Source organism: Amphiura filiformis, chromosome 6, assembly GCF_039555335.1.
Source record: "Amphiura filiformis chromosome 6, Afil_fr2py, whole genome shotgun sequence".
NCBI lineage: Eukaryota > Metazoa > Echinodermata > Ophiuroidea > Amphilepidida > Amphiuridae > Amphiura > Amphiura filiformis.
The window spans coordinates 1174520-1193796 of NC_092633.1; the positions used below are offsets into that span (position 1 = coordinate 1174520).

The window sequence follows — 19277 nt, forward strand, 5'->3', positions numbered from 1 at the left end:
GATAAACCCCTCTGTTGTCACAATAACGGGAAAGGACGCCAACGGTTTGTAGCTGTCTTCTTTTTGTCGCTATGCGGTATTCACGGTGATTGATAAAGCTTCAAATTTACGATATAATTTTTAAAAGAATCTGTAGTTAGTTTAATAGTTACATATGGTGAAAGGGAAAATTAAGACATTTTAATTTTTCAATATTAATCAAGATAAAATTATGGTAGTCATGAAATTGTAATATAAGACATATTTTTGTTCTTTCTTTACTTTGGAAAAAAATTATGATTAACAAAAGTTACAAAACAATAGATATTTAACAGATTTACATCCAAATACTTTTTATTGTAAACCGTCTTTAAAAGTTAGATGTGTGTTATAGTTATTGTTTCTTTTACTACAAAAGAAATGGTTTTAGGATGAACTAAGTAAGACTTTGGTTATCTGCTTACATTGAAATTGCCTTTTTGTTTATACGTACGAACAGTACTATTTTTTACAATTTAAATATAGCTATTTTTCTGAACATGCAATTACTTACTGTTATTTTTGGATATATTTAACCAAAATAAAAGAAACTTTATTTTTGTATACTAGTACATATGTAATACTTTTGTTGTAAATATTTTAGTAACATACAGTTTGCAATGTTATAATACCAAAATCATGGTTATGGATGATTAAGGAAGTAAACAAGAGGGTCATTCACCTTTTAAAATATTGTTAAAATAAACCTCTTGTAAAGTATTCACATATTAGCCTAACTCCATCAGGCCCTATCGCGACGGCGTCCTACTTAACCCACAATCCTGTTCGTTTTTACCCATAAGCGGCCGTGCTGATAGGTTAGGAGACTGACGGATTTACTCTATTCACATATTATGTAATATTATGTAATATCAATAATGCAAAACTTTAAAAGAAAAAACCTGGGGGAAAATCAGTGGTGGTTCTTGTAAAGGCATGCGCTTCCAGTGGGCACTTTAAAAAGTAGATGATACTTACATTTATTTAAGTAGGAAGGACATCACGTACTTAAGTTAAATAATATAGGTGGAACAAGAAGCTTGTAAATTTAAATATTTTTTAGCGATTCACACTTTAAAAAAAAAACCAAAACTAAGAACCTTTTTATCCCATAGGGAGCACCATCAGGAAACAAGGGTTCTTTGTTTAAGAACCAAAAATGATTCCTTATACATGTTATAGAACCAACCAGGGACAGCCGGAGAACCCTTTATTTTCTAAGAGTGGTGTCTTGTTAAATATCACACCTGTAAATTATTTTTGTTGTTTCCTTTATGAAATCAAATCAAAATGTCAAAAGCCTTATCGTTATTTTTATACAAGCTTTATCATGTTTATTATGATTATGGTTATGATTATGAGAATCGAATTTGATTTTTCGATAACCATTTTAAGAACATAATGCAAAGAAGTGTAGTTTAGTATCATTACATACAAGCTGTATCAAAATGATTGGTGCCAATAGTTTTCATTGATAATGGATGACCCTGACACATCAAAATTCAACATGATACAAATAATTCGTAGATTAATAATTGTAAAACAAGTTATAAACTATGATTCTGGACATTTCAAGAGTATCCAATGTTGTATTTAAAAGAGGCGGATTCCCAATAAACATCAAAATTGATGGGTACTAATCATTTTGATACACTCTGTATACATGTAAATATATTTTAAGAGGTTTCAAATGTAAGGAGGTGAGTAGAATAAGATTTAGTCCTTTTTCCACATTTATACGAACAGTACTGTTTGACAACTTATAAGATGAACAATTATATTTAGTGTTCATGTCATTATTTACTTATGATTATTAATATACATTATTCATATTCATTTCATAGCAAAGAAAAAAATAGCTTTTATTTGTATACGTAGGTATTATTTTTACCTAGCTGTGCCTCGTCAAAATCTGTTCTTTCCAATATTCCGACAACAAGAAATCCCCGTTTAAAAGACACAATGCGCTTCTGCGCCTAAACTCTTAGTCATAAAGCATGAGGCCTACCTGTCTAGCCCTACTAGTAAAGGGCCTTTTGACTGTGGTGATCCAAAACCGGCCTATATCATAAAAACCTGAGAACTTCTAAACCCAGTGACTGCTAATTCACCTCGGGTGGAGTGACAGGAGCGGCTGAGTGGTTTTTAGCGGTTCTCGGATATAGTGTGTTTAAAAGGCCCTGTAGGGCTAATTTAAAGATCAGTGGGCGAAAACACAACTTTTCCTACAAGTTACATGTGAAGAGCTATGTGACCATGGTGACAGTGAGATGTGCACAAATACGGATTGTGGCTGGTCCACATATTCATTTAATAAAAAAATCCCTTAAAAGGGATGAGCAGCGACAAAGTAATGTTCCGTCAAGACTTTTTTACAAAATGCAAAAGGTCTTCAAGCAATTCATATGTTTAAAGCTGATCGGATGCAGGCATGACACAGCACGGCTAGGTTCGTATTCTTTGAATACAGTCTAGATTTTATTTTTTTATTAATATTACTTGTATATGCTTATTAGGTAGGCTGCAGTACATACCGCTAGCCCGATAACACTGCCTGAGAATGAACCCCAGGGGAGCCACTCAAGTATCATAGTATGATAGTGTACGCATGCGTGACCAAATTTTCTTGAAACACCCAAAAACGAATTTTACCCTACTATCAGCAAATTTAGGCCCTTAATAAGGTAATTTAATGTAACATTTACCCCCAATGAGTTTTTTTGGCTAGTAATAATGAAAAAATTTACCCTTTTTGGACTCGTAATTTACCAAAAATTTGAAAAGGTAGGCCTACCCTAAATAAGTGTTTAAGTTTCAGAAAACTACCCTTATTCTTGTTTTTTAGACCCTAAATGCGTCACTCGCGTAACTTGCCTTGCCTAAAAATAAAAAATAAAAAAACCTTTTCCTTGTTTTTGTTGTTGTTGTTGTTTTTTTCTGGTCACGCATACGTACAGACCATTTATGTGAGTCCCCCCTCCCCCCGGGGAATTAACGGCGGACTGAAAATCATTCTGGGTGCACTGACAAGTCCGAAACTATACATTTCGGCGTGTCGACGTCCCGGTCGGCGACGTCGTCGGACCAAAACAGGTCCATTTCATATCGGATAAACGGCGCACCGGACTGACGGGCGAACTCTTTATTATTATACCTGAAGAGATACATGTATTATGTACGCAGATAAATAAAATAAATATTGCAGCCAGCAGTACTTACGTGTTCTTCATTGTACCATTTATTTCTTTTATATTCATGTCGATTTATTAGCAATTACAATACCTATTTAATAAAGACTGCAGCCCATATATTGCGCCACCGGGAAATATATTTTGCCGAGATAATTTGTGCCCTTTTCCGGGAAAAATATTACGCACGTCCTGATAGTGTTGCCGTCTGATGTCTGCTGTTTTCCTAACAATATTGACTTTTGCCACATTGAAATGACGTAGGCCACCATCCACTGGTGGACATCTTTTAGTTTGACGAATGATGCGTGAAGTAGAACCTGGTTTCTAACCAAAGAATGGTGCAACGGACTTGCCATCAGGTCGAGCTACGAAGGAAGACCGCAACCCTGACCGCAGCAGTGCTCCACAGCGCCACCTAACACACAGCGAGTGAAAGGGACCAAACCAAAAGATCGACGAAGTCCTGGCCTACCATTTCTCACCATGATGCAGCGTCTTTAAGCGCTTGCGTATGTATGCCAGCGCGATATGAAGCTGCGCCTAATGAGATGAGCACTGACCACAGAATTCTGTGGCACTGATACTACTGCCACATCAGGGTGAGAAATATATTTCGTTACAAAGCTATCCCTCTCTCCTTTGGCTCCTGTAACGGAAACGAATAACATCGAAGTTGATCAAGTGTATAGGAGGGAGTAATTAACATTTGACGCCCTCTCTCATCATATGCTCATGGGCGTCACTCGGAGAAGGGGTGCAGGATCCCACATCCATATAGACACAATATCAAAAATATCCCACGCCCATTTTTCTGAGGATTTACCGCGATTTGCTTCAATATCATGATTATGAAAAAATTTCAACGTTTTCCAACTAAAATTTAACACAATATTAGTGTACAAAGTCTACACCAAATGGCTTCCATTTTGGCGCTCATGTCTAGTTGTACAATTTTCAACTTTAGAGGGAGACATACACATCCCCCTGACATCCACCGCGTCTTGTTAGCGACACGGCGGCCTCTTTGCGGCAACATTTAAAACATATATTGTGCCCCCCCCACCCGGTCAACTTCGGATTGACACCCTTGCCCTCTCAGTTGAGGGGCTGTGCAATAATGATGTGTACCTCCGGGGTGGTAAATTTTCAAAGTGATCTGCCAAATATCGCTTACCTTCCCCCTTTGGCCATGCCAAAACCTTTGCCCCCTTTTGACGTGCCAAAAATATCTTTGCTTCCCCTACCCTTTATGCGCTAAGATTTTGGGGAACCCGAATTTAAAACCTTTCATTATATAATGCGAGCGCGGCGAGAAGGAAAATTTGCATATTTTTTTCTACATGTACACCTGAGGATGTAATATAGAAACGGTGCCCAAAATATCTGTGCCAAAAATCACTTGCCCCCACCCCTTTCGACCTGCCAAAAATTGCTTGACCCCCCCACTTTCGACCTGCCAAAAATGCACCCCCCCCTCCCCTTTGGCTTGCCAAAAATATCCCCGCCCCCTCCCATAATTCACCACACCTGCGTTACACATACTTATCACGCCACCCCTAACAAAGTAGTTTTTGTAAGAGTTTCATCGATCTTTTGGTGCGTCCCCTAATGGTCAATTGTCTCGGCGCACAGTGTAATTTTCACGCCGTCACCGTTCGCATGGGTCAGTTCGTTTTTGGGCGTTGACTGAAATTGCCGGACTCTATTTTCTGCAATAGGGTATTGTTTCAATGTAAACTGGGACTGAAAACGTAGTTAGCGACTTTGATCCAGTGAATACTGGAGGCAGATAACAACATGGAAAAGTTACCCATACTTTTGCTAGTCATTTTGGCGACTTTTGGATCAAACACGAGAGCTCGTGAGTACTATAATAATTATTTCTGATCAATAAAGCATTTTCTATATAACATTTTATAGATCGTTTCAAATCCGACGAGGTAACGTACAAACATGACAAAAAAGTTTTCTTGGATAGGTCTTTAAAAATGAACAAAAAGCAACAACTGATTTTGGTAGGATCGTAAGAATACTAAAAAAATATCGTTAAGGCGACGAAAAAAACCCTGTTCTAAGGGCGGGCGGACCTTTCAAGTAGGGTCGTCGGTCGGGCTTTTTTTGTTTTGGAAATGACCTAAAATCACCAAAATCTGTAATTGGGAAAATACCTAAAAATAAATTTTGTTCCTGAAATTTGGGTCGGCATTCATTTGTAGAGGAAATTTTGTTCCCAATGTGTTCAAAATCTGGATCGGTAGAACGGGGTTTTCTTTTTTCGCCGCCTAAGGTGCCAACCGTTTTGATATACGCAAATTACTATACTAAATATAATGAACGCATGGAACAATAATGAATTGTAGGCCTATTTGTTACCACAAGAAATTTTAAAGTATGGTCGACGTCGACTGAAAGAGATAGCTAAACAAACATAGCACTGCGAAAAGTATTTTCAGCGGCAATTAAAGGAGTATTTCATGATCCTAGCATCCTCTATTTATGTCATTTTTCATTAGATATCCACGAAAAAAATCTATTCCCAAAATTTCAGTTGATTCCGATTATGCGTTCGCGAGTTATGCATGATTATGTGTTTTACACTGCTCCATAGATAATGCGCTGTAATTTCGTTCTGGTGCACCAGAACGAAATTCAAATTCACGATATCTTTGCTAAACGAATTAATCTGCAAGAAATATTTTGTACATAAACATTATGTAGCCAGAGGTTTCCAGTGATATAAAAATCTCAACTTTTTTGAGAAAAGTGGGGGACGAGGCTGTGGATCACGAAATGCCCTTTTAAGTTGAAAAATTTAAGTCAAACAAACATTATTAATATTTCTTCTGTTTTGTTTAATGCCCTTTTATATTGTGTGCTTTTATTTTGTGCAATTTACATAGCATTGAATTGTAACTTTGGCGTTTCTATGACTTCAAGAGATTAGCATGTGTGTTTGACTTTGAAGACATTTTATTTCCGTCTCCATTGCTTTAAAATATTATATTGTGCTTATTTGCTATCAAATTTTTCCATTAAATACCGAGAGAGGTTCGACCTACGTAGCCATACTATACAAAAATGACAAATGAAAATTTGACCGAATCCAGTTACAGGCCTATAGCTATTTTTATTAGATTTTTGTTATAATTTCAGCCACATTCCATGAGGGAATCTATTGCCTCGTCGTCTTTTGATTTGCCTTAATTTGCCAGCATAACTTACATAATTATGCTAATGAGAAATTGCACATCAGGAAACTACGCATAATTATTATCATGATTATAGAACCTGAAAGACCTGAACGTTAAATCAAACAATTAAACATTTATATTGAAGATCAATAACTACTACTATAGTCTGCGACCTGTACGTGAAGTACTTTGGGCCAGGACTATAGTAATTTGAAAAAAGAATAATGTAATTATGGTAAAAGATGCAGCAAAATGGAAAGAAAACGTATTTATTATCACATCAAAACGCGGCAGTTGTCGGAAACCCACATTTAAAGATAATTATTTTAAAAAAACCTCTTTTTCACCATTCTACATGCGACATCAATGGAAGATGTGTCATTTGAATGCTTAAAAGCAGTCCTTTAGCCTGGTATGAGTTCATTTTTGACGACAACTGCCGAGTTTCGATGGGATGGGTCCCTATAATTGACATTTGCTGTCTAAATAACTATAAGTACTATAATTATACACAAACGTAGGTCTTATAATAATTGTGTTATTTATGGAAAGAATCCATTTCGGATTGAAAAGTCTCAATTTCGGATTGCCTATACATGTACGTGTACGAAATAAGTACATGTATGCATGAAGCCTGTAGTTTAACCATGCTGATAATTATGGGCCCTGTTGTGTTAGTTTTTGACTCTGTAAAAGTTATTTTATATAATTCGTATCGTTTTCTACGGTACATGTACGTGCTGGAGGTCAATATTTTCATGCTTGTATGATTTCAGAACAAAGAAGTTTTTTGTTGGAAATTGTATGCGCCAAGTCAAATGCAATGCTTGCTGATTTTAGGGTTGATCATCTGAAACTATTGACCCTTTTAATTCTATTGTCTCGTCCTTCCTCATAGAAACTATCTTGCCGTAATTAATTTGTTTATACTGACAATAGTATTTGAAAATTTTTGTGACATCGGTCAAGGACGTTATATATACCAAGTGTGCATTTTTTGCTCCTCGGTCAGTGGATAAGAAATAATTCACATTCATTGGAGCATTTCAAATAGTAGGGTACCGCCTTGCAGGTTGAGTAGGGCAAAGTTAAAGGATTAGATGTGTCGACTTTTTAATAGCTACGCATGTACGCGTAGCTACGAATGTGCATGTCAAAATGTTATTGTTAAGAAACGACTTAAGTTATAACCTTGTGAGAAACACCGTTGCGTCCTCACATCACCAAATCAAATAATATACATTTCATCTTGTCAAAACCAAAAGTTATTTACTGACCTGACAGTTTCGACCATCTTGGACGATGATCATCTTCAGGGTGATGTTTTTCTCTCCACCTTCTGTTTACCAACAGGGGGCGCACCAGCGCCCAGCAGTGGGTCGTATACGTGGCTAAGATAATGGGTCCCCTCGTCTCTGTTCATTGTGTTCGGTGCTCTCTTCCGTATCCAGATGGCTTCTCTTATACGGCGGGCTCCCGAATTACATTCCTTTTCAAGTACTTGAGCATCTTTCCAGTTAATCACATGATTTTGTTGAACGGCATGGTCCGCGATAGCAGATTTGGACTGTTCGCTAGCCGACTGTTTTCTTGTTTGACGAGTAAATGTTCCTTTACTATGGGCTACTTTCTCAGTTTCTTTTTTATGCTCTTTCAATCTTGTTTCAAAACGCCGCCCAGTTTCACCAACATAAGTATTATCACAATTTGCACAAGGAATTTCATATATGCAATCCGTGGTACTCACTCTGAAGATGATCATCGTCCAAGATGGTCGAAACTGTCAGGTCAGTAAATAACTTTTGGTTTTGACAAGATGAAATGTATATTATGAGTTTCTACAAACCTAATGAACCTCTTCAAGAATCACCAAATCAAAGTCCCATATAACGAAATATGATTTCAGTTTATGAATAACGCTTTTTTAAATTAAATTTTTTTGGGCACAGTCCGTCTTGTCTTATTGGCCTTGCAAGTTAGGTCTCATGTGATTTTGTCTTTTTTGTTTGCTGTTTGTTTTGATGTACAATTATGTATATGGAAATAGATAAATTTAAACTTCAATTCACAATCTTGAAACTTACTTACAATAAACAAACACAATCTTTAAACTTTATATTGAATAATAATCGTCAGAATTGTCCAGTTGACTCCAGTGATATTTATTTATTCATACAAAATGAAGTTGCTTCGTACTGATGTGTTTCAACAAACATCTAAAAGATTGAGATGCAAAGACTTAGGTCCTGCCTGATTATCATATTTTAATGTTGCTATCTTCAGTAGATAGCATGTGGTTAACAATGCAATGTTGCATTGATTAGAGTCAGCAACATACTTAAACCTATTTTTTTTTGATATGTTGAGATGTCTAAATTTAAAGTTGAGATGTATGTAAAAATAACGATCTTTAAAACAAAACGTTTTCTCCCTTCAGATTTTACACCACCAAAAGTATTATATGGTTATGCGCCCTTAATTTCTACACTGAAAACAAAAGCTTGTTTTCGTTGTGTTCTACTAATTTAAATTAGTAAAATAAACTGCTTAAGCGCAGTGCTATCAGTTTTTACGATGTCTTACGATATATGTACCTAAGCGGAGGTATGCAAGACTCGTAAATGAAGGAATAATAGTTGTTGAGTGGGTCCTACCAATTGGATTTGGAAGTTCTACGACAATGCAACATTTAGTACAGCATCGATAGTTCGTACACGAACACGTACCATTTGGTTTTACAAAGCTCTGGTGGTTTTACGATGTTTCGATCATGTGTTCTGCACTCGACCATGCTTGCAGACGACTGACCGAGTAGCGGTTGTGCAGCGACAAACTTGAAGGTGAAAAACTATGCTAACAGGTAATATTTCAAGTTATTTCTTTCAAAATGAGCACTAGATATTGTATTGATGGTATAAGCTTCTCACTCTGTCATCATGCAGTTATTCAAAAAGTATAAAAGCTCTGATTTTAGTACTTGCTCTATGTTTCAATCACTTATTCTTTTCAAAATATCTGAATTTTTAATCCGGTACAAACTTTAATAACGGGGGAGCATGCATTTGTATGAGAAAGGAAATCTACCATCTTATCCAAACTCCCTTGTTAATCCAATGCACATTTTGCTTCACCGGGCCGCCCTGACTTGGTCGCGTTTAGAAGAGGAGTGCCACCAAACCGTAATAGGTACAAATTTAGTACTATCTGTCAATCAAGTATGGTTTATTTTCTACATGTCAATCTTTAAATTATTAGCATAGTTCTTATAATAACGGTGGAGCGTCTTGATGAGTAAATGATAGCAAACTAGTGAAAAATCCTCAAAACTCAGTCAGTTGAGCTCCTCCCGTACATGTCAATAGCGTCATTATCGATTAGATTAGTCGACCGTAGCGGACAATTCGATCGCTCATTGGATTAATATTATCACGTGGTAAGAAATGTGCATTGGACAATCGATTACTATAATGGTTTAGTACTGCATATTTCGGTTTGATCTTCACTAAGCGGTTTTATGGCTGAAAAGGTCACAGTGAATTTGCCGTGGACAAAAACGTACTATGTATGATCAGAAATGCTGCGCCCATGTAAAGCTTACATGCGATGTGACGCAGTTATGACTTTCAGTCTTTACGACCACACTGTTCATGTGCACAGCATTTCTGATCATACAGAAAAGAAGCTTACACCATCAATACAATATAGTGCTCATTTTGAGAGAAATATCTTGAAATATTACCTGTATGCATACTTTTCCACCTTCACAACCATCGTACATCACATTTGTACAATTGATTCGTTCGACCAGACAAACGAGTTCTAAACTTTGTTGAGCCTGTCGAACTAACCAAGATTAGTAGAAAGAGACATCGTTTTTACGATCTTGTAACGTTAGTACGGCAGGTTTGAAATTCGTAAAGCGTATGCCGTACTAATTTATTATTTATTATTATTATTTTTTATTAACGGCATCTTTATAGAGGGTAGCCCAGATCAGTGAACAGAGCACTGCTTTCCACTGGGGCCCTCTTTACATATTAAAATACACAGAGATACAAAGTTATAAAAAATATACAAATATTGAACAATAAAATATCCTTAATCTTAAATTACAAAGCACTTTTCCGAAAAACGGTATAAATTGCACTTTTGTAAATTGCATGCAAAGGTTAAGCAGATTTGTTCGGCATACCCAACCAATATATATAATAGCATCGCTAAAGATGCCTTACAAACCACTAATTAGTACAACGAGACATCTTGTTTGCAGAGTGTTAAACATTATACCTGTACATGTAGTACACGAAAATTATTATTGTGTAAAATTTCAATGTCATAAATATCCTACAGAAAAGCATATCTGAATTTCACTGCACAGTTTCTATTGTTCAATATAATTTTCTACATAATGCTGCAATGACCCGCGCAGCACAAAGAGATTCACTAACACCAAGAGATTCAGGCATACAGGTAGGACTAGATCTATTCAATTTTGTGACAATGCAAAAATTATGGAATGTTTATGATTATACTTTGATTTATTTTGGCAGAATTAAAGGCCATACAGACTCCGCAGAATCGACGTAGAATATTCGCTATTTAAGGGAAGAAGTGCAGCAAAAATACCCATTCTAGTCATATTTCATTGTCAAAAGAACTTTTTTCTTTCACATACTTTTTATTCCATAACACAAAAAATCACACTTACGGTTCCCAAGAAACTGTAATTTGAAGTTATCTTGATTAATGTATTATTTAGTATTTTATTGTTTTTCAAGCAGTGATATTTATTATGAATGTTATTGTTTTTCAAGTGGCGATATATAATATTTCTCAAAAAGCAAATAAGCTTTAATCACGTTATCTCTAAAACAAATTGTAATGAATCAAGAGTCTGCATTTTACATGTTGCCTGTAATAAATTGCCATCTAATTTGCATAAAAAGTTAAAATAACTAGTGTTGCTATAATGTTTCACAGAATGTGTGTTTATTAATTTGTAAAAAGAGTATGGAAGTAGATTTTTTAATTTGTATTTCGTTTTGACGCACGGTCACATTTTTTAGGTCAAAAAAAAGCAATTACTTACATTATTTGTATTGTTTTTTTACATTTGCAGAAGTTTGGTTTCAAGCAGCAGATTATTCTTACAGCGAAAATGCAAATGGTGACGGTGATAATTCTGTAACAATTACTCTGCAGAGAACTGTATTTACCAGCTCAGAGACTGTTAGTAAGTATATCAGTACCAAAGAATCAATATACACACGGAGTCAAAAAGAAGTTTACCGAGATTTCAAAAGAAAATAATACCTTCTGAATTTGATCAAAGCTAACACCCATTTGACTAAATTAGTCAATAGTGTTTTGGAAGTGATTACGGCTAGTCGGTTACTCAATCTAAATACATATATGTTATGTGATCAGGCAATATCAGTCTGAAGTCGGGTATATTCAATTTTCAGTCTTTTTAAGGGCTGGGGTATGAGCGACCTTGAAGTTCCGGTATCTGGAGAGGTGAAGCAATGAGTTACCCCAAATCACAGCAGCAGGTAGTGACTGGGCCGCCGAGTGCTAATATATATTTATTTTGGAAGGTTCGTGTTTGTTTTAAATTTTGGGACGTTTTTCCAAAATTTGATATTTTTGGTCATATTTCAAAAAAGCGACATGCCAAAGACAACTCTTTGGGCACATAGTTTGTTATTGTTATTGCAGTTCTTTTCCACATACCTACGTTAACATTCGATTTCGTGATTTACTAATATTATATATTTTATGACTGCAATTTGGCGTTTTCAATGCGTTTTACACGTATCATGAAATTAACGCAAATATCTAGTCACGCTGCTTTTAGAATTTTACCTGATCGTCGGCTTTTGCAGGCAACAGAATGCAGATTGGCTCACGATAGATGTCGTATTCCTCTATGTGGTTCACTCATTGATAAAATGAGTTTGCATACCTTGTAACAACACACACATTGCCGTCTGGAAACCGGGTCTGGTACTGATTTTGGGACAGCCAATAGACTTCAGCGCCGTATCAAATCTCATAAAAACCACTCGACTGACGACTATGTGTTTATGTTTCCCGCACGAAAGCTTGTGTCTACATCTATTATTATACTTCTTTGGAAACGTTGACCTTTGACCATTCTTTGTATAACGCCCTGATATGACCTTGATATGTTCGCTTGATTGGGTACGTTATAGCATCCATTTCATTGAGGTGTTAGGACTTGGTCAGATAATACTTGCAGGGATACAATAGTTTAACATGGTGTGTGAGCATGGTGAAAGACTCATTATTGATTAGGCGCGGACATATTAAAGGCACAGGTCCTTTGCGTGTATAGCAGAAAATTATAATAGAATGTGTGAATAGAATGTTTGGAATTTTGCAACTAAAATACTAACTGCATTCTGTATTATGTATTTATTTATTTATTTAGGCCTATGCCTATTTATTTATTTACTGACTTATTTATTTATTTTATTTATTTGGAATATTAGTTAGTAGGCCTAGTTAGTAATATTCCATGATAGGCCTACGTCGGTTTATTATTGATTGTTGATAACTTGACAACTTGATTGATTGATCGATTGATAGTCATTTCACATTATATTCCTAGTTTATAGGCCAATTTGAATAGCATCGTACATTAGATAAATAGACCTATCAGTATTGATTTATTCTATTCAGCAATATCAAACTTCTCATAGCTGATTGTCAGTTGGCTCAGTGGTAACGCAGTAGGTTTTACAACACCGAGGTCCCGGGTTCGATTCCCACCTCTGCCTATTTTTTGCAAGGCTGAGAAAAAAATGAAATTTCTGGACTGCAAACTTATTTGGCGCGCGATCTGAGCTGGTCCTTTTCTGATGGCTGTGTCTGTTACAGGCACACTCCCTCTGCATCCAAACCAGGTTCACGCTCATTGCACCTCCCTTAAATGATCGTATTAAACGTTTGCAAAGCTATATTTTGCAGAAAACCCCATAGTCGAGTAGATGGCTTTTGTTCTCTTTCCTTTGTCCTTCAGTGCAAAGTTGCGTATGACTAACATTTTCACGTTTAAGGTTGATGCCTAACAAGTTGAGAGGTCAAACATGACCGGTGCACAGTGGGCACCCTTGAGCAATAAAGTAAATATGAGGTCAAAAGATGCCGCTAATTAGCTTGGGGTCCGACAACCAAAATAAAAATACGTCCGCATGCCATGGTCAGAATCTATCCGAACCCGAATTTCCCCCGACACCTCAAATTTTCAACCTCCGTTGTAGCAGGGATATGGTTGTAGGCATACAAACTATACTCTGCAACTAACTACCATAATGCTATTGTTTTGTTGTGCCTTGTCGATCAAATAAATTATTTACATTATGTACTGGATAATCGACGACCATGGGAGAGCGTTTTCTGTTGAATTAAGATTTTATTTAAATCTGATCAACCAGACATACCTAAATAAACATTAATTTTCATCAGGTTCGCCATCGCAAATAATAAAGGAGACAAGGAGAAAAAGTGATCCCGCCTGGGAATCGAACCCAGAACCTCAGGTTTACGAGACCTATGCCTTAACCACTTGGCCACGGGAGCTTCATGATTAGGCTGGTTGAAATTCGAACCCATAAGCGGTCACTTAAACTTATCTCCTCAAAAACATACCTATTTTTGACGGACGAACAGACGTTGCGACTGAAACCTTCAGTCTTCAGCTGGGTTGTGATGCAAATGACCTTGAGTACCGAACACTTCCGGTGAGGAATGTCCTTTATGATCCTGTCCCAGTCGTATGATAGTTTGGCCCGGACGCCTCCACCGCGGTTGAGGGATGGTTGCTCAGCCCTCCACTCCACGCTCAAACCAACGATGCTCGCGATCTAGGATTCGGACACTGGTGTTCAGTGGCTTTCAGATGTAAGAACACTGATGAGTCGTTTCCACTTGAGCTGGCTCTGCGATGTTGTAACATGATTACATGAGATCGTGACAGGATCATAAAGGACACTCCTCGCTGATTGTCATCAATACCGGAAGTGTCCTGTATTCAAGGTCATTTACATCACAACCCAGCTGAAGACTGAAGGTTTCAGTCGCAACATTGGTTCGTCCGTCAAAAATAGGTATGTCAGATATAAATTAAATCTTAAACATACCCAGATGAATGAGCGTCTACACAATTTTTTTCTGTAGAATCACACTAAAAACTTATTTAGATTTAATTTTTGTGTCCGTGAAATGTTAAAAACAGTGTTATACCGATGATTCTGTACGAAAATAATGTTCGACTGTTTGTGATTCATTTGGCCTCTGTACTTCCTTTTCAGCTATCACCTCCGACTGCCCTTGTAAGGTGACCTGCACTGCAAGCGCTGCTGACTACTCGGTAGGAACAACGGGAAACTTAGAAACAACAGTAACATTCGCTGCGGGTTCAGCTACGGCGTTATTGACGATCATAATAACGGACGATAGTGATGCCGAGTTTCGAGAGTTTTTCTGCTTGACTATAACAACTAATCCAGGAACCCAATATCACACCAAGGTTTACATACCTGGAAATGATAGTAAGATTCTAAATTGTTGTCTGCTAATTTAGAAATCCCGGTTAGAAATATAGGGGTGGTATAGTTAACATTTTGAATTTACAGTGACCCATTTGAATGTTATGAAAACGTATAAAACCCTTTAAATAACCCGACATTTAAACGTTTTCTGGCAACCTTTTCTAACCTTTTGCGAATGATGTCGAAACATTTTGTTTGCTGGGGTAGTAGTCGTAGTAGTAGTAGTAGTAGTAGTAGTAGTAGTAGTAGTAGTAGTAGTAGTAGTAGTAGTAGTAGTAGTAGGTAGTAGTAGTAGTAGTAGTAGTAGTAGTAGTAGTAGTAGTAGTAGCAGTAGCAGTAGCAGTAGCAGTAGTAGTAGTAGCAGTAGCAGTAGTGTCAGTCTTACTACTATTATTATCAAAAAATCCATCCCAGCTACGCCAATGGGAACCGCGGAAAATGTTATCCTAATTATTATGCTTTTGATGCAAAATACAAATTATTCTATTGATGTGTGTACCTGAGACGCGCGAAATATAATTTATCAGTCGTATAAATCTTTTCGATCTTTTTTTTCATTTATTTGCAATTTGCTAGATTGTGTAAATCTGGAGTCACCAGGCCAAACAACCATTGCAAGCGCAGACACTATAACCGACCCTGCTGATGTCATTTATGTCGGTCCATGGTGTGTCGGAGACACTGGAGTCCCAGATACTATTTTCATTGACATCACACCTGAACCGAGCCCGGGAGCAGCGGATGACATTTTCATTTGGCTAAGCGATATAGCCGACCAGAATGATGGTGCTTTAGATTACTATGGATTACGTAAGTTGCATCGTTTGATTTCACATGATTATGATAATTATTTTACCATATTCGACTGCTCAATCAGTGCCAGAAGTGGGTAAGTGCAATAGCTCCACTTACCGTCTTCTAGACACTGAGCATGCAGTCGAATATCCTTATGCATGCAGAAAGCATGCACTGAAATAGGTCTGTAAATTGTCCCACTTTTTGAAGGACAGACGTATAAAATGTCCTAGTGCATCCTCATTTTATGTAATTATTGATTCCTTAAGGTTATTAACTATTTTAAACTGTTGTGATTTGGTAGTTCACAGCATCTTACGAATGGTAGTGAGCTTTGGCAAAAACTGCATTGCTCAATTCATAGCGAGCGTGTAGAAGAATTAAAATATCACAGATATACTTTTATGGTGCTGCGGTTTTTGAGTTACGTTGTAAAGAGGGCTGAAACAACAACACTTTTGTAAAACGTTCATAACTCATTAACAAAAATAAATTAAGCAAGTTTTCAAAGTATACGATTTGTAGAATGAACTTTTGCAAAACATCAAGGTGTTCTTTTTTAATAATATATTGATCTAGATAATGAAAATCGATTTTTAGGTTGCTTCGACCAACAATACCTCGTCTACCCTTAAGGCTTAAAAAAGCTCATGGTTTTTGGCATATTATAAGCTAAAAAAATCAGTGTTTCAGAGTACAAATTTCACAATGAAAGTAGTATAGATTTGTTTGAAGCTGCACTAAAATTTGTACAACAGTTATCCTTGATTTCTCTTCTTCCCTCATTCTTGCCCTTTTTCTCTTCTCCCTCCCTTTTTTCTTCCCTTCTTTTCTTCTTTCCCCTTTCTCTTCATTCTTTTTCTTTCCTTTTCTCTTCTTCCTTCCCCTTTCCTCTTCTTTCCTTTTTCCATTTTTTCTTCTCCTTCCCTTTTCTGTTCCTCCATCTTTCTTTCCCTTTCTCCCCTTTTTCCCCTTCCCTCTTTTTTGCTCTTCCCAGTTTTTTGTGTGTGTCGGGGGGCACAAGGCAGCTTGTCCCCCTACTGGTTACGCCACTGGTACTAGCTATAGCTCGAGCTCAGCGATCTACGTTTATCGATGTTGTTGCATAAGCCATACTTTATGTATACATGGTATAACTATTTTATTTTAAGGGCTTTGTATATGAACATTTCGACAGTATTTTTTGTGGGACATTTGAGCACATCACTTGACAAAGGTCTATGACCGAAAATTCGTGTTTAATTTGCTACGCAAATAAATTTATACAAATGTGGTTTGACACCAAATATTTATGCTCTTGGACTCTTTTACTTACTGAGCACATCAGACATATCGAATTGAATTCTGTAAACGAGGAATGTTCTTCTGATATCAAATAATTTTGATTTTTTGATATTCGCAATATAATACAAATTTTATGGCTAATTATTAAAATTTGATATTTTTAAAATTTTTGATATTTAACAGTCCCCGAAGTAAACTTTCAAAATTTAATCATATGTACTTGGGATGCAAAGCTGAATGACTCTGAAAAATGAATGTGGGACTTAAAAATCCTTTGCTGATCATGTGATAGACTGGTTCTATTTTTGGAAAAATCGCGTTCCTAACAGCAAGTTTGCGTTAAAGTTGGCAACCAGCTTTATATTTTTGTTAATTTGGGTGTGATAACTCGAATCTGTTGTCTGACAAGCAATATATTGAGATCGGGACCCTCAAAAAGACCCCCCCCCCCAATGACCCCATAGGATCGTATAGGGCAAACAATTATTTTATTCCAATAACACTTTCAAACATGTCAAATTATGCGTCTGGTCCAACGGATCCCAGAAATGTGATGTTTGTGCGCGTACGACCTATACATTGGTTAGAGGCAAAGTCATTAACCTCATTCATAACCGTCACTTTTCACTTATTTTAATTCAATTTACGTCACATTTTCTTCTCTTAATTTGAAAACAGAACACAATTTTAACTTTATCTGTCGTTTTCCCTGTAGAAAATCGAATAGCCCATTAACAAGATTAAGGAAATACCGCTGGCGACCAATCACACCAGCACGCAATCATACGATGTCCAAATACGGCGGCCAGCGTCCGCGTAAATTGTTCGAACGCGTAACACGTCACGTAACGCGGTCATTGTAGAGCGTACTTTTAGCTACCTCACGAGACGCGGTCATTATACTTTTTCAATGACCTGCATTTGCGTCCGCGTATTTAAAAGTTATTATCTGTGATTGGATCGCACTTGCTGCGTTTATTAATGAGGTTATGAATTCACTTTAAGTTTGGTAGTGACGTCAAAGTCTTTTCGCAGTTGAGCAGCAAGCGTACCGACAAACCGCCCTTGTGCGCTTGCGTATACGCTATGCGCGATTAACTTCACGCGCGCGATTCGAAACTGCGAACGACGAAATACGCACGTACGTCACTACCGATCTTGAGGTGAACCAAAGAATATCGTTAAGAAGAGTAGCGGGACGCTAGATGAGTAATAGGAGCGTTCACTCAAACAGGAGGCATTACTGAACAGACTCATTGAAAAAGTAAATTTTCTATTTTCTAGACCTGTCCCTTCTTGCATTTCCTTTTTAGCTTCTTTCTTTCTTTTAAGTTTCTTCTAGGTTGGCCTATCCCCCCTTTTTTTAATATTTCCTGCTTAGCTTGTAATTTTCGGTTTCAATGTAATTTATTAATTTATTAATTTATTAATTTATTAATTTATTAATTTATTAATTTATTAATTTATTAATTTATTAATTTATTAATTTATTTGTTTTCATAATTATAGCTTTCTTTCCGTATTCTTACGATTTTTTCATTACTATAGACTAATCCAATTTCACGCATTCCTACACCTCAATGGCAGCCATAGCTGGGTCCCCGTCGGCTACATCTCACCTAAAATGTAAAATGATGCGGCCTTGGAGGGTATTTAAAACTGCATTCTATCACCCGTGTTACACGACAAAAGAATGATGACAGTTTACAACACAAAAGAATCTAACATCAGTTTGGTGTTCCGGGGACCCAATAATGGCCGACCAAATCCTGACCATGACTTGGCTCGTTGGATGGGGCACAAAAGGTCACAGGTCGATTTGCTTGTTGTGTATGGGTCAAAAGTCAAAGTTACTCCAATTTTCGTAAAATGAATAGTTTGCACCATCTTCAATGTCTATAGTTAGCATGTTACACAGCAAAGAGTCAAAAGAATGTATGATTCCATAGGATTCAATGGGGATTAGTATTTATTTATCATCTATCTTTTGAACTTGATATCGCAGATAGTAAAAACTATTCTTTTCTTGAATCCCTTGAACTTGAGGAACAGTTTGCATCCATTTTTATGAAATCGGAGTAACTTTAATTTTCATCCCCTATAACATGCAAATTGACCTTGGACCGGTTGAGCCTCATAACTTGGGATAATATGTCCTAGTAGTTGGGTGATCTAGAGCAAGTCCGAGACAGTGGATTGCGAAGGTTCGTTTTTCAGTGGAT

The 19277-nt window shown here is 36.8% G+C and overlaps 1 protein-coding gene across 1 annotated transcript in view; it reads left to right on the forward strand.

Moving 5' to 3' along the window:
• The first annotated feature begins 4868 nt into the window (after positions 1 to 4868).
• The window catches only part of LOC140154797 (uncharacterized), a 54013-nt gene continuing 39604 nt past the window's right edge, over positions 4869 to 19277 (forward strand). Inside the window, exons 1-4 of the mRNA XM_072177375.1 lie at positions 4869 to 5070; positions 11520 to 11633; positions 14737 to 14976; positions 15553 to 15786. Of these exons, the coding sequence (XP_072033476.1) occupies positions 5007 to 5070; positions 11520 to 11633; positions 14737 to 14976; positions 15553 to 15786 (652 nt within the window). The 5' untranslated portion in view covers positions 4869 to 5006. The remainder of the gene's footprint in view (positions 5071 to 11519; positions 11634 to 14736; positions 14977 to 15552; positions 15787 to 19277) is intronic.